Raw genomic sequence first — 16,690 nt, 5'->3', positions numbered from 1 at the left:
CTATTTTTTTAAGATAAAACCACAGGATTGCAATCTTTGGCTTTAAAAGAAAATCAAATGAAAACTTTCTCAGTTTGTTGCCCCTAATAAGGCGTTTAAACATTGCTGATATTGTTGCGTACTCACTGACTTTGTGACCAATAAGCCACTTTAATCGAGTCCCTTGATAAAAATGTATCATGCGAGGTAATGTAACTTTTTTATTTTGCTATTATGTATTTGTTTCCTTACTTTTAATTTATCATTATTTATCTCAACTTCACCTTTTACCTTGTTTTTGTTATTTATTGTTTTATATTATTATCACTATTTTATCTTCTTTTTACTTTATTACTACATTATTTTGTTGTTTATTCTTCTTAATTAATTATTTGATGAAAAAAATGTTGTTATTTGTTTGTACTTTGTTATTACTCTGGTTTATATATTAATTGATTGTTTGAGCTTAATCTTAAGATTTTTATTTTCATTTATGTATTTATTATTCCTTTGTCGCCTTGCTGTGATGTAATGGTAATGGTAAATGGTAAATGGACTGGTTCTTATATAGCGCTTTTCTACTCTTTCTGAGCACTCAAAGCGCTGTACACAACTTGTACATTCACCCATTCACACCCATTCGCACAAGCACATTTTTCTAAGTGCTTTCTAAGTAACATTCACACACACATTCATACTCCGATGGATGCATCGGAGAGCAATTTGGGGTTAGTATCAATTGGCCTTCAATTTTTTTTAATATGGTTAATCACAGTTAATTTATAATTTCTTTCTTTTTGACATAAGGCCAAGGATTTGAGGCCCTGTGAGGGGAAAACATCCAACTTCGGGCCCCACCACTTTAATATTGTAAACCATGCTGACTCTAAAAATGCAGAAATTGATCAAAATTTTGCTTCGATGTTTTGATTTTGTGCAAAACTGACGAGATATCTGCAAATCTTTTTTTTTTATGTTTTAATGTTTTTAATAATAACATTATTAGATGATGTAGAGATATAGAGAAATTAAAAAGAAATTAAAAGTTACACTAAGTTAACACTCAGATATATAGGTACACTTGAGAACTGCTTTAACGGAAAATGTCAAAAACTATTAACAAAGGCATTTAAAACCATTAATCACAGACTGAATAAATGTGTGGCGCCTCGCATCGTGCATTATCAACATCACACGTTATACTCCAGACAGCGAGGAAGACAACACTTAAATAACCTGATGTTGAATATGAAAACGTGTTGCTATAGAAGATGTTCACAGATTACTAAAATACGACAAATTAACATTTGAAAAACTCATAAATTGCAATTGAAAAGTGTGCCGTGCATTATGAATGATGCGAGCTGTTTGAAAATTCATGACTACTTCAACAAAACTTAAAATCTAAAATAACAAAACAATAAATCATCCTTTTTCTTCCTCTCAGGTTGTGGGTCAGCAGCAGGGAAGCCCAGACCTCCCTCCTGCCACCGGCTCCAGGTTATCTGTGGAAACATCGAGGTGTCCCAGGGCAGCCGATAGACGCTATCTCTCCAGTGCGTCCCAGGTCTATCCCAGGGCCTCCTCCGGGTCGGACATGCCTGGTCGGAAGACCTTACCCAGGAGGTGACAGCCTAGTGTCCTTTGAACATAGAGGAGTAGCGTCTCTACTACTCCCCCCCGAATGGCTGAGCTCCTGACACTCTAAGGGAGAAGCCCGTCCACCTTCATTTCAGCAGCTTTTTCAGTAGCGTTTACAAAACGATCAGGTCTAGATTAACAGATGTATGCTGTTTTCAACAATGCGCCAACTGCTGGCAGACGGCTGCATAACGTTTAGGACAAAATAATTTAAATAATTAAGTATTGGCAAATATGACTTAAATGATCCTTTGGATATCTTTTTAAAATGTAATTTTCCAAGGGGCCGCCTGCAATTAGACACATTTCTAGTGTCCAATTGTCTCTTTTAGGTTAATCATTTCTGTCTAAAAAATAGCCTAATAGATTGTTCTGCTGTTTTCCTGTCAATCATGGACCCTTTTCTCCCTCTGGCGCCCCCTGGCTGTACTGTTTACCAGCTGCATCCTACATGGATGCGAGCAGCAGTCCAGCTATTAAAATGCTGACACGGGGAAAAAAAAGATAAAGACATGTTGTTTTCAACACAATTTATTTTACATACTCTCCATACACTTCATATTCCATGTGAAGCCTTGGTATGTACTATTGCAAGTTGCTTTCAGCTTATCATGTCAGCACACACAGTCTTTAGTCAGCAGGTCCTTAGTCAATCTGCCCACACTCTCTCAGCTTCAATCAACGGGCCCCTGGAAGATGAGTTTGATGTGGCCCTGCTCTCCTGTCAACCAGGTACCACAGAAAGGGCAGGCAGCATGAAAGGCATGAGTGCCGTGGGGCAATGGGATTTGGCTCCATCCTGCTACTGTCTTTTCTGAGCAAACGTGACCACAGGGGCAGAAAGCATGAGTGGGTGGCCCAGCGTCCAGGTACAATCCACCCTCGCAGCCCAACCACAACGGCACGTAGGGGCCTACTCTTCGACACATAGGGCACTCCCTCTCACCTGTGCCGGCAGGTGCTGTGCCTCCGGGGCCGGGGGGCCCTTTTTCTTTCCGGTAGCCCCAGTTGTGGTAGCCGTGTACGTGGCCGCAGTTGACATAAACCCAGGGTTGCTTCTTGTCGACAATCTCGCGCTGGGCCAGGCTGGGGAAGGCCAGCGTGTTGAAGCCCACAGGACACTGAGGCCTCGCAGCGTTCAGCTCCTGTCGAAGGCACTCCAGCTGTTTGAGAGTAGGAGTATGCCGCAATCCGGTGGGGGTCCTCCACAGCAAGGTTGCTCCACACAGATCAATCAGTGAACCATCCTGGAGGGTGTTTGACTCATTTTCAACCTTCAGAGCAGAACAGAAAAAGGAAAATGTGAGTGCAGATATGAAGCAAGGAAAGCATCATTATCAGAAACTGAACCAGGCAAAATCACTTTTTGTATTCATGGAATTTTGTGAATTTTCTTAAACTAGAAAAACTCTGCAGGATTTTCACTTTTATGCCACCACACAATGGGATGTAGCAATCTATGGAGCAGCGGTCCCCAATCCCCGGGTTGGGGACCAGTACCGGGCTGTGAGAGTTGAGGCTTGGGTGTGAAATTTTATCTTTTCCCGTGTTGTAGTTGTGCGTCTTATTTTGAAAGAAATATTTACACGTCACCATAGCGACCAAAAAGCATTACGATGTTGCTCTCAGTGTTGTTGGCGCATTTCAGGAGGACGCTGCTAATAAAGTTGCACAGCTTCACAGTGAAGTTGCGTTTTTGTCTTGGTCGTATCATGTTGTTGTATTTATCCGCGACACTTTAAATGCCGCTACGTAAAAAAATTGTCTGACATTAAACCGGTCCGTGGCGTAGAAAAGGTTGGAGACCGCTGATCTGTAGAACCAGACAGCAGCTTTGTTTGTTTATGTCTCGACGAAGCAACAAGTCAGCAAATGTCTGACCACAGGCAGAAAAAAATATTCAGTCACATTTAAATTTATTTACTCAAAAGACAAAGAAAACTCTGTGTTTATGCATTTATTGTTTTTTTTTATTGCATCTTTCTTTAAAATGCTTCCTAGTTTGACTATTTCTATTATTTCTAATGCTGGTCTAAGGTCACCATCTTTAAGCTGCAGTTCATCTTTGACTGCTTTACTTAACTTGTATACCTTCTGTGATCATTTTGATTATTAGATTAGCTTTTATATTAGATTATTTAGATTTAGATTATTCAGCAGGCCCCAGAAATGGACTGAAAAGTAAGATTTCATTCATCATTACAGGATGGTGTGCAGCCAACAGCGCGACTGTTTCAAAACAAAGGAAGTACTGGTGAATTATGGCACTGTGTTAGTCCAGCTTTGGTCCTCAGAAAGTTTTTCAAATCAGCTGAAACTGTTACTGGAGTTAAAATCATCCACATGCTGGGAAAAACTGGATGTTTATCCTGGGCCAAGAAATGTTTGTATAAAGTCAACCAAGACCTAAATTTAAGTTTAGTTTAAGTTGAGTTCGTTATTCGACTCAATATTTCTGTAATAACAGAGAAACCAACCAAATCATTGCCTCCTAATGAAATATCAGAGAGACTGTGCTGCACGACTGTATACTGACATTTTTCTTTTCTTTTTGTTTGGTCCTTGTGGCTACGGGCGTTTACATTATTGCACGGTTTTAAAGAACAGCGTGCAGTTTGACTGCAGCTCAGAAATCCCATTTAAAGAATTGCGCTCAAACACACATCAGGAGCTAATACACACTGCTGAGAGGACGTCTTTCCTCCTTTTTGAAATATTAATAAAAAAAACATAACAGGATCTTTAAATACAGTCATTCGTAGCTTTTGATATTGTTTAGCTTTGCGGTCTGTGATGAATCAATCATCAAAAGAAAGCCCTGCAATTTCAAGCTTTTACGTCAGGCTCAGTAGTTCGGACACTCGTATCCACATGAAGTCTGCATGAAACACATCAGCTGCTTTCTTACCAGTTTTCCTCTCTGCTGGGCTGAGCGTGTCTCCCTCAGCGCAAAGACATTGCCACAGACTGAGATTTCTCTCCAGACCCCAGGAGCCGGCTCAGACACAAACTCGCCCGCTGGGTGCATGACCAGCACACCGTTGGTAGTCAGACCATCCATCAGGCCATCTGATGTTCTCCATTTGGCAGCCCGCTCCTTAGATTCCCCACATGGACACACACAGAGCAGGTATTCAGGTTAACGTGAAGACTGTGAGGTGCTGGAGGCCGTTGTTAGACACGGTTAGTAAGAAAACAGCTATGGCTGCGTTTTCCCTCAGTATAGACCAATGTACTGAGTAAAGCACAGAGATGCACCCACGCCTCAGAATAAACTCAGAAAGGATGCAAATCAACTCTCCTCCTTCTCACGTGTACTTTAAAAAGCTTTTATAGCAGCAAAGATCTGCCAGGTGCTTTGTTTCTAAGACATTTGATGCTCTTGATAAAAGTGAAATCTTTCATGAATGTAACACGAACGTTGGGGTTATGTTGTTTGTGTACTTTATGGCAGTTAAAGCGTAAACAAAGAAATCTGGCAGCTAGTTATAAGAGTACGCTTCTGATATGTAAAAGATTATTCAAATTATTTGAATTATTTTAGTGTAACCTTTTAAATGTCCAAAAAATAATATGGAAAATGATGACTTTGTAAAGCACACTAAGAGTTCCTAACTTAAAACTATTTTACATACAATAAAAATAACATTTATTAAGCATAAAGGGCTGCGTTCCTCATTCTGACTGTAATTTAGCTTAGAAAAGGCTTGAAAACAAAATATTTCTGTGTTTATTTTTTACTAAAAACATCACAGTAAGATGCATGAAACAGGTCGTAGATCAATGTAAATTTATCCCAATACAAACTATGATCAGGTCTCTGTTTCATATTTTGTGGAGTTTTATAATTTTCTATTTACACAGGTTAGTGTCATTGGGCCTCGTTTATATTTACAGTCCATAATCTAGCTAAAAATAGACAGAAATGAAAAATGTACCAAAGTAAATCAAGCTCTTTCACCCCACACAGCGCTTACATAAAGCTCCTCACCCACTGGCATCCAGCCTTTACGTCACTGCCACAGTCGGCTGTTGTCAAAGCTGTGCTTGTTTCACAGCTCGTCAGAAAATAAGGGTGCGCTCCAAAAGCACCTCCTATGTCCTATTCCTAACCTCTTGTAGTGGATAGGAGAATCAATATGGACTTAGGAAAAGAGAACAGCCAGATGTGACACCAGATGTCCGCTGTGTTGAAAGTACAATATAGAATAGAATAAAATAGAATAGGCCTTTATTGGGTGCTCCACACCAGTTGCTTTGGCCTCTGTCACATTGACTGAGTGAAGGTCTCCAGTTCCTGCTCTCCAAAGATGGACCAGTCTGTGAGATCAAAACAGTCCTACGCTGGAGGAGAGCATGGCCATGTTTTAATGACCCAGATGTTTGGAGGGGTTTGTTTCCTTAGGGGGTGCAGGCAGGGACACAGCAGATGGACTACAAAATGTGCACACTTGCCACGGCGTGTGGAGGTCAAATGACAGAACAGCCTGTGAAAAATATTACTTTAATATAAATGTTGGCATTTTAAAGAAAAAGTAACATTTAGGGCCTGATTTATGCCTGACTTAGACTTCTGCAGGAAATCTACTTAGTAACTTATGATGTAACCTTCACTGCCCTTCAGTTGTTGCTGGCTGCGTCGACCAAACCTGTAGTTACAGTTCTGGTGAAGTGCACTTCGGGTTAAGTGGACGGTCAGGACGTAGGGTTGTGATGTTGTAAGTTACCATGTAGATTCTACACTATGACCCCAGTCCATCAGTTTAAATATATTAGTTATCCCTGATCTCATCTTATCATATCTCAAATGATATCTTTAATTAAAAGTGACTTTTATTATTGCTAGATGTCAGATTATGTTACGTTGTCCTCCTGTGTCTGCTCTTTCTTGCTCTTCCACAGACAGAAGACCAGGAAGGCTGCAGGACCCGACGGTGTGTCCCCCCCCTGACTGAAAGTCTGTGCTGATCAACCATTTTCAGCTGCATCTTTAACTGGTCTCTGGAGTTGCACCATCATCCTAGTCCCAAAGAAATCCACCATGATACGATTAAATGACTACAGGCCTGGCGCCCTGATGTTTGTGGTTATGAAGTCTTTTGAAAGAGTGGTGTTGAGCCACCTGAGGGACATCACAGACCCCCTGTTTGTCCAGTTTGCCTACTGGGCAAACAGACTGGCCAAGGATGCAGTCAATATGGGACTTGACTATGTCCTGCAACACCTCGACCAACCTGGGATATAAACCATTATGTCTTGGCCTTCAGTTTAACCTGAAAGCTCACCAGTTTACTGTGCCCGTCTCCACCTATCAGTGGATCACCAGCTTCCTGACGGACAGGCAGCAGCAGGTGAGGCTGAGGTCTTATCATCCTCAAAAATACTCTCACTTCAGATTCCTGGGATGGTCCTCACATATAGAGTCTGTCGTGACGAAGGCCCAGCAGAGGTTGTACGCACTGCAACTCAGAGTCCAACCTGCCACAGGAGCTGCTGTTCATCTGCTACACTGTCATCATCCAGTCTGTCCTGTGCTAGTTAATTACACCTAATACTGGTCAGAATATAATCGGGTATAATAAAAATGATTAGGTGTATAGATGTACAATATATATGTACATTAACAGGTGCCTGTGCCACTTTTATTTTAACTATGTTGTTTATTTCTTGTTTGTTTTTATTCTTTATCACCTGCTGTAACACAACAATTTCCCCGTGGGATGAATAAACTATCTCTCTCTATCTAGATGGTCGAGTCAATACGAACTAAATTAAATGACTGTAGATTTCTTTCCTTCATAATATTTTTAAGTCCACAATCAACAGCCGCTTCATGAATGTAAATATGCACAACAACAAGGCGCAAACTAGAGTTACACTCAAAACAGGAAGGCCAAATTAGACTGTGGTGGGGCGTGGCCTGCGGTGCCGTGCAGGGAGGGGGGACACACCTGCACGGCATCCTTAATCACGCCCGCCAAGTTAAAAACACGGGGACTCAGGGGTTGGGGTGTTGTGATGTAAATAAAATGGCTCAAAACACTGATCCCTGGACCCGCCGTGCCTTATTCACTCCACATAGACTTTGCCAGAAAACATTTAAAGCCTCCTTAGGCTTGGAAAAAAATTCTTTGGACAGATGAAACAAACTTGTACCACAATGATGGAGAAGGAAAGGAAGTAGGTTTAGATTAATACATCTTCATCTGCCAAACACAGTGGAGACAGTGTTATAACATGGATTGTCTCCAAAAGTTGATTCTGTTCATCTGGACGTAGCGTTTTGTGGGAGAAACATTTCGTCATCATCCAGGTGACTCCTTCAGTCTCAGCTGACTGCAGCTTTCAATCTTATAAACAGGACATTTGCATAATGACTGAAACCAGCCCACTGAGGGAACAATGGGCTGGGAGGTCAGTTCCTTAATCATAATTATGCAAATTCTCATGACCATTGATCAACAACCACTGATCAAAGCCCACTGATCTTTTGGAGATTTACTTACCTGGATGATTGAGCGTGCATGAAGACATAACATGGATTGTATGGCTGACAATGAAACTAGATTCAGTGTTTATGTTACTGCTGATTAAAGAAGCAGGATGAATTCTGAAGTGTGCAGGGCTATAATCTCTGGTCAGGCTTTGCCAAATGCTAAATGGTAAAAATGTGCTTTAAGTGACTTTGAATGTGGAACGCTGGTCGGTGCCAGAAGTGTTTGGTCTAATTATCTCTGAAACTGCTGACCTGCACATCCATCTCTGCTTACAGAGAAATGAGAAAATATCCAGTTAGCAGCAATACTGGCTGAAAATATCTTGTTGATGCCAGAAGTCAGATGGGAATAACCACAAAGCTTTGATCTGACGCAAAGGCAACAGTAACAAACAACAAAGCTGCTACATATGAATGAAAAGACAACATTTGCTCCGTACAATATTATATGTCTGTGTTGTGTAAAGCGCTTTGAGTGCTCAGTAGAAAAGCCGTCCAGAAATTTAGTTCTGATAGCCAAGTTGTCAGGGCTGTCAATCTTATTATTATTCCTCAGTACTCTTTGCACAGAGGTGTCACATTTTAAATTGTCCCACCCAGCTTCTGCTACAGTTCTTAAGAGTTTATCAACATTTAGAAAGGAAGGAATATTTCAAATACAGTACGGACACTAACAACCGGAGGCTAATTTGAAAAAATATCCCCAGATAGCTCATATCACATATGGGTTTATATGTTGTAGAAGTCAGATTTACCACTAACTGTCTCAGACAGTTAACATGCATATCTTTGAGGGTGAGAACACACCCAGAGATATAAAAAGTGGTTTAGTTGGTGAACTTATCCACAGGTTTGCAGACTACGTGTTTAGGGAGTCAAAGGCACCAGTATCTGATGAGTCCGGAGTAGAAAACTGTTGCATGTAACCATAACATAGATTATTTAATTTGGTGAGTACAGTATTATAATAAATGAAGAAAAGCTAGTTCAGGCAAACTACTTGCTATACTGTCTCTTCATGTCACATCCCAAAACAAATGGTGTTCAAATGCAGGATTTCACTTAGCGTAGAGAGACTGTAACTGTTGCAAAAACCTCCTTTAAACCTACTAATAGTTACTAGTTACTGATAAAGGGAAAACCAGAATGACACTATGTTGCTTTTCAATACTTCAGCCTGGCTGACAAAGAGTCGCAGCACTTCTGAGCATCGTTTTGCTTTAGCAGTAGTGATGACTTCAGTAACTTTGTAGCCACAGCCGCCTCGAGTCACAAATCTGTTAACAAGTCAAACTGCTTTAGAAACTGCTGATACTTTACAGACCACTTCTCTCCCGTTGATCTCTCTGGGCTACTTTATGCAGACTGCCGTTAAATGCACAAGACCCCATCCCTGTAAAACTCTTTTAAAAAGTTCTGCCTCTCAATAAAGCGTAGATGAGTTTGTTGTTATGGGGTGGCTGTAGCTCAGGTGGTAGAGCAGGTCATCTACTGATCGGAAGGTTGGTGGTTCGATTCCTGGCTTCCCCTCTGCATGCCAAATATCCTTGGGCAAGATACTAACCCCAAATTGCTCTCCGATGCATCCATCGGAGTATGAATGTGTGTGAATGTTATCTAGAAAGCACTTAGAAAGATGTGCTTGTGCGAATGGGTCTGAATGGGTGAATGCACAAGTTGTGTAAAGCGCTTTGAGTGCTCAGATGAGTAGAAAAGCGCTATATAAGAACCAGTCCATTTACCATTTGTTATTAATAAGTTAGGTACCACAGGTTTTTAAGGTAGATATAATTAAGCTGTTACTTAAAAAACTGCAAATTTAATCCACGTTGATCTAAATAGGCTCTGTGATCGTTTGCATAATTTCAGTCAGGATTTCAGGTTCATCACAGCACAGAAACAACACAGTGATCTTGGTATCAGACAGTGGACTAATATCTGTGCTTGGCCCAACAGACCTTATTGCAGCTCTCAATACTTCACTACAGAGAGTAGTACAGCATACAGCATTGATATAAAAGGAAAATGCACTGCGCTGGTTTAACAAGTCACCTTCTTATATACAAATTTAGCCATGTTGTTCCACTATGACCAACATTATGTTAGTTTTTTCACTTGGTGAGCAAATGTGAGCAAACATTTCCATTTCTAAAAACAACAAATACTCAGTTATTAGAGGTGGGAATCACCATACAACTCATGATACGATATTATCACAATACTTAACGCACGATACGATATTATTGCAATTTTTTAAAATATTTTGCGATATTCAGATTCTGTACATAAAGGTAAACTTTATCAATATTCATTTTCTCTAATATCAAAGTCTCACACTCAGTCTTTCTCTCATTTCAGTTTTATTGTTGACAAACTGAACAGTTTGTATTACAGTCTAGTCCAACTTAACTGAATCAACCATCTGGTACAATTACAGCTATTCTGAACTATGCAGTTTATGAAAACTATGCAGCCCCTTCAGCAACTGAAGAATTTGAAAGTAAATTAAAACAAAATATAATTTTACATTAAATAAAAAAGTTTTAAACTTAATTAAAATAAAACATGTCTTAAATTAAAATAAGTAAACTGTCATGTTTATTGCTGCCATAAAAAAGTTAAACACATTTGGACAGTGAAGGAATGTCAGGATTCTTGCTCAGAAAAAGGATCAACATGCTCTGAAGTCAGAGCACAAAAACCTTTTTGTAACAAAATATCGATTTCTGCTGTATCGATACATTATTAGCAAACAAAATATCACCATACTACACAGTATCGATTTTTTCCCCACCCCTATCAGTTATGTTTATGTATAAAGTCACAAAACATAAACAAACAAAAGAAATTATACATGTTTTTTTTCCTACTTATAATCTGCTGCTTTGCTTTGGCCACCATGACGACTGAAGACATTGTAAGGCAGCATATGGCCTTTAACTGTAAAACCTAGCTGTGCTGCAAACTCTGCACTAAGAGCTCTAACACAGCAGACCCATTTCTCTGGCTAGTTTCCCTGAATCCATAATTTAATTTAAAATCCCTGCCTCAGGTACAAAGTCCTAAATGACAAGGCACTTCATTCCCAGAGTGCAGACTGACTTGATGCGTTTAAAGTGCCTTTAACTCTCTGTCCCATGAAACCAGCCACAGGAGAGGAGAAAGACGTCCTCTCCACTTTTAAATGTAGGATTTAAACTTCCCACTATTACAGTTAGACCATTCATGCTGCAAAGTATGCTGCTGCTGCCCTGCATCACTGTCTGCTGTTGTTGTCTGCAGGGAGTGATGAACTCAGCTGTGAGACACTAAACACAGCACCAAATATTAATTTGGATCATAAATGTTATAAACTGTGATCTGCTTACTGACTAAAGATTAAACACATGACCAAAGTCTCTTCATAACTCATGAGTAACAACTATTAACTCCCACACACACGCACACACACACACACACACACACACACACACACACACCCCTTCACGTTTTCATGCAGCTCCATCACATGAACAGACATGCATTCTTGCAGCTCTGATGTCACACGTGGGTGGAACAACCACATCCCTTCTGTCAAACTACCGTGGTTGCTATGGCTACCGGTGGCGCGTACCAAGCGATGCCTGTCACCCACGTGGGAGGGAACACTCACCCCCAGGAAGATGTTCTTGGAAGAGTCAAAGCCAGCGGCGTAGATGCGAGCGGTGTAGGGAGCGCTGCGCTCACACATGATGCGGCAGGCGTATCGTGAGATGGTGCTCTGGACTGATTGGCCTCCGCCCTCCCCCACCGCACCCCCGACTTGACCACTGCTGCCTGCTGTGTCCGTCACCACAAAATCAATCATGCTTTCTGTGGACCGGCCAATCTGAGAGAACCGAGAGAGAGCGATCACTAAGACATGCTGAGTCAAACAGTCCAGTGCATGTTTTAGAAATATGTGCAATTATTTGTATACAAGCATCAGTCGAGTGAAGAATCCTCTAGAAGATAATCACATGTTTCAGCTGATTTTTTCTGTCTTCAGTTTTTGTCAGCTGTGTGATTTTTTAGTAAAACTTTATAGACCTTACTGTGTAAAGGATCTGGCCCTATAATAATAGCAAGACTGAATTGATTTACTTAGTTGCCAGGCAGATGTGGAAAGTGTAACATCAGCATAAAGATTATTAATCTGAAAAATGGTGAAACCTGGATTAACCAATAAAAATCGGTCCATACGTTTTGAATGGCAGAAGCCAGTTTTCAGTAACATTTGACCAAATACATAAATTAGTACAACACTTGTGTGTGTTAGTGATTTCACTTTGACCGCTCTGAGTAGAAAAGCACCACATGAGAACCAATCAAGTCCATGTACAACGGACACGCCTCTGTGTTTACTGTGTGGTGCTGCATTTTGATTATCAATGAAGTGAGAGTCAACGAACAAAATGTATATTTTAATTATAAAAAGAACAATGTGTGACAGAAACAGTATTTTTAATAGTTGCTGGAACTAGGCTGTACCAAACAAAAGGTCCCTGTAAAACATGCAGACTTTTTTGTGTATCATCCAGAAGGAGCAGGGACTCGACCCAAAATCCACTCATGGATCTGACCCTTAAATAGAGATCAGTGGAGCCCTGGCTTTGTCTTCTTCATAAGAGAAGGTGGCTGCTGAGGGCAAACAGGTCTGACTGCAGACTGGAAAACAATTGTTGCTGGTTTCATAGCTTAATGTTGATCTATAACAATTGCTTTAAAGTCTGAAGCAGAAAAAACAAAAAATATTAGTTTAATTTTGTAAATATGTGATATTTAGGTCAATCAGTGACAAAGAACATTGGAGAATATTGTCGTCTTTAAACCTTTTCATCCTGAGAGACATAAATAAGCTTGAATAAAGGCTTGTAGCCATTATTAAACCTCGATAATCCTTTGATTTGTCATACTGTTACCAAGTTTAAATGAATATCATCAAATTTCAGCTTATGTTTTTAGAGTTACTATTTTCCTTTTCGTATTCTTCCTTGAGCCAAGACTATCTAAGGGTATGTGTTCAACAGTTAACAGATTTCACCCCAACCAGTGTTCAGTGGTTCTGTCTTGTGTTTGTGGTGCGTTGTTACAATATTTTACACAATTTTTTACTTTCCAGTGTCTTTTTTTCTACAACAGGAAACAAAACTAAAATGTTGAATTGGCAACCACACACATGTGTGTGTGTGTGTGTGTGTGTGTGTGTGTGTGTGTGTGTGTGTGTAGACACTGACCTGAAACATATCTGTGTTGGTGTCATGGGTGTACTCCACAATTACAGAGTGGCTCCGTGACAGTGTGTAGGAGATGCTGTGCTGGCTTTTGTTGCTGAGTGCCTGCCAAAGGAAGACACATTATACATCACACCACATCACATTACTGACCTCCAGAAAAATCTACCTGGAGAGCATTTTCTATTTTTAAAGACAACAACAACAGCACCTGGATTTATATAGGTGTTGTTGTTAATACTAATTATAATATTAACAACAACACAGACAGCATCTATCCTAATGTCTTACTGTCAATGTGACAGCACAGTATGTTTTTTTTTACATTATTAATGCAGCAATTAACCATGTTGTAAAGGCAGATTTAAATATTAACCGTTGCATATAAACTTTGCTTTTTGATCACAGAGTTGTGAATTCAAAGCTTCCCTCTTAGTTTTACTTGCACAGATCAGAAATACGACTGTGTTAGCTCAGGTTAGTGAGGTTATTAAAGACTGTTAAATAAATATCCTGTAGCCATGGCAGCTGAAGTTTTAAGGCTTTGGCAGAGTGATGAGGTTAAAACTATAAACAGTTTTTTTCTTTCTCTTCGCTAATGAGGAGTCCAAGTCTAATGAGGTCGTTTTGACCTAAAGTAGTAGTTTTTTGTTTGTACAAGACCGAACATGAAAAACTGCCCCCCCCCCCCCCCCCCCCCCAAAAAAAAACCACACCAAACAAACAAAACAAAACAAAAAACAGATAGATAAAGACATTTAAACACTCTAACCCATCCTGATAAAGGGCCCTGGCAAACACACACTCGGTACAGCATCTCCCAACCTCCCTTTATGAAAAGAGCCAGTCTGAGTAGCCTGTAGTGCTGTGATTTTCACCGTCTGGCAAAATTAATTCGCTACTCCCTTTGTCTCTTAGAATGACTTCCTACAGTTACAACAAATAATTAAATAAATCTGAAGAGTTTTGGTAATACTCCTACCAAAACCCCCAACAAAAAACAAAGTACTGGATGAAGTTGATTTGGCACAAAATATTATATCCTAAATAATTGTATATTTTTAATGAAAGAGCTGATGACCTGTAAGCTAGAATTAATCGTGTGAAAGAGTCAGTGGAATTAATCCACTATGAAATTAAAGAGGTGAAAAAAATATATAAAACTATCAAGAGAGTCAATAAAATTGAGCTAAAAAAATGGAAAGCAAGATACTTGAATTATCATGTTATAAAAGACGGCGGGACCTTTGCCTATAGCGCTACCAAAACTGGAGCATCTGTGCTTTAATGAAGACCTGTGCCCAGATGACCATCAAAGAAGAATTGCACTGGTTGAGAAAACTTGAAAAGCAGGGAAATGGCCTTTTATACTGGACCCAAACCTCACCTCACTGAAGCAGGAGGGAAAAGAAAAGAGCTTCAACTTCTTGGATAACATGTAATTTCAAGGTGGTGCATACGTTACATAACTCCCATTTTGGGGCTCTCCAGGTTACTGTATTGATCTCATTAGTGTTGCTCAATAATTTTTACATTAAATCTTGCCAACTTTTGCTGTTATTGCTCGCTAGTTCTTAATGCATTAAGCTACCATTTACAGAAGCAATCCAAACGTAAAAATAATCACTTTTAAATCTCAAGACATATAACCAAAAAAACCTGCATATTTCAAAATGCAAAACAATTTGAAAACCAGCTTTTGCCTAATTTAAGAAACTTATTCTCTACTAAGTGAGACCAGTTTTTTGTAAAAAAGGGAGGGAGATGCAATCTTGCTATATCAATGTCATTTTCTATATCTATTTCTATAATCTTAGGATTGTGCAATCGAAGCATTATCATCATCATGCAGCGCCTCTACTCAAGACCTGTGCAATATCAGCTTCAACAGAGAGCCCAGACATTTAGGTGGGTCAAGAAGGAGGTTTTTGAGAATGAAATGAAATTTTCCAACACAAATAACCTGACAGATGTTAGTTTCTTTGTGCTCAGAGTTTGAGTCCAGTTTCCGTAGAAAGAGCTCACCAGGAAGAGACAGACGGCGCTTCCTTTGCACAACATGTAAGTTCATCATACATAGTTTCAGAGCGCCACTGTATAACAATACTAAACAATAACTCAAAATAATTACAAGGGGTTTAGTAGCCCTGTATTTCACATGGGTTACAGTCATATGACCTCCCAACCTGAATGCTGGTAATGAACAATGCAGATTTATTGGAAATTGCAGTACCTGGCAGAAAGTGTCTGAATCCTGACAATGAATGAATATTTGAATAACTTTATTTAAAATTACATGAACATAAATGTATTAACAGTACCCCTCCGCGAATCGCTATCTTATCACTCGCCCTCTCTCATCCCCTCTCCCTCTCTCGCCCTCTGTCGTCCTCTGTCGCCCTCTCTTGTGCTCCCTCTCCCTCTCTTGTGCTCTCTCGCCCTCTCTTGTGCTCCCTCTCCCTCTCTTGTGCTCTCTCGCCCTCTCTTGTGCTCCCTCTCCCTCTCTTGTGCTCTCTCGCCCTCTCTCGTCCCCTCTCCCTCTCTTGTGCTCCCTCGCCCTCTCTTGCCCTCTCTCGTCCCCTCTCCCTCTCTTGTGCTTCCTCTGTCTCGTCGTGTCTGATTAGCTCCAGCTCTGTTTCCCTCCCATGTCTCGTTCCCTCATGATTCCTTGTGTATTTAACCAGCAGAAGGTGAAACTGATCAACAAGCCCTTCTGCTACTATTGATTAGATCAATATCCCAGAAGTTTATCTGAGTGGATGTTTGAAAATATCAGGTTAATGTTTTGAGCAGTATATACATATTTTCATTGGAACTTATTTTTTGCTCAGTGACAGTTCAATGATAGACTGAATTACTTAATAGTATAACAAACTGATTTCTTACCTTTGACACCAAAGGAGTTGAGACATTGTGGATAACATCAGGTTTGACCCCGTTGGCTTTGGGTCTCTTGTAAAGAGCCAGACGACTTCTTCTGCGACCTTTGTCCCCATTGGCCAGTGACCCGTTGTGCCTGTGAAAAATAAAATCAATTGTACCTCACTATAAAGGCTATAAAGACTCAAGTTTAAATAATTCATTAGCAGAAAAACAAACATTGTAGCGAGTTTTTTTAAAAAAAAATTCTATATAAGTCAAAGGTGCTCTCAATGAAAAACTGCATCAGTGCTGGTCAGTGGACTTTTAAAATCAACACTGGCAACCTAGGATGAGGAAGAAATCTGTTTCAGAAAAAAACAACTTCATGCACCATGTATTCAAGTGTACTACGTAGGTGCATGGGTTAAAGTGGGATTTGGCAGGTGGTAAAACAATGACT

The 16,690-nt window shown here is 40.1% G+C and overlaps 1 protein-coding gene across 3 annotated transcripts in view; it reads right to left on the bottom strand.

Moving 5' to 3' along the window:
* Positions 1–2,140: 2,140 nt before the first annotated feature.
* peli3 (pellino E3 ubiquitin protein ligase family member 3) overlaps positions 2,141–16,690 on the bottom strand; it is a 38,825-nt gene continuing 24,275 nt past the window's right edge. For all 3 annotated transcript variants that reach the window (XM_006808489.2, XM_006808488.2, XM_006808487.3), the window contains exons 3-7: positions 16,255–16,384; positions 13,372–13,473; positions 11,769–11,984; positions 4,529–4,717; positions 2,141–2,894 (exon numbers count right to left, since the gene is read on the bottom strand). In XM_006808489.2, coding sequence (XP_006808552.1) covers positions 2,295–2,894; positions 4,529–4,717; positions 11,769–11,984; positions 13,372–13,473; positions 16,255–16,384 — 1,237 coding nt within the window. In that variant the 3' untranslated portion in view covers positions 2,141–2,294. The remainder of the gene's footprint in view (positions 2,895–4,528; positions 4,718–11,768; positions 11,985–13,371; positions 13,474–16,254; positions 16,385–16,690) is intronic.

This window comes from Neolamprologus brichardi, chromosome 3 (genome assembly GCF_056152115.1).
Source record: "Neolamprologus brichardi isolate AB-2024 chromosome 3, ASM5615211v1, whole genome shotgun sequence".
Classification (NCBI taxonomy): domain Eukaryota; kingdom Metazoa; phylum Chordata; class Actinopteri; order Cichliformes; family Cichlidae; genus Neolamprologus; species Neolamprologus brichardi.
This window is presented reverse-complemented; position numbering and strand designations above follow the sequence as displayed.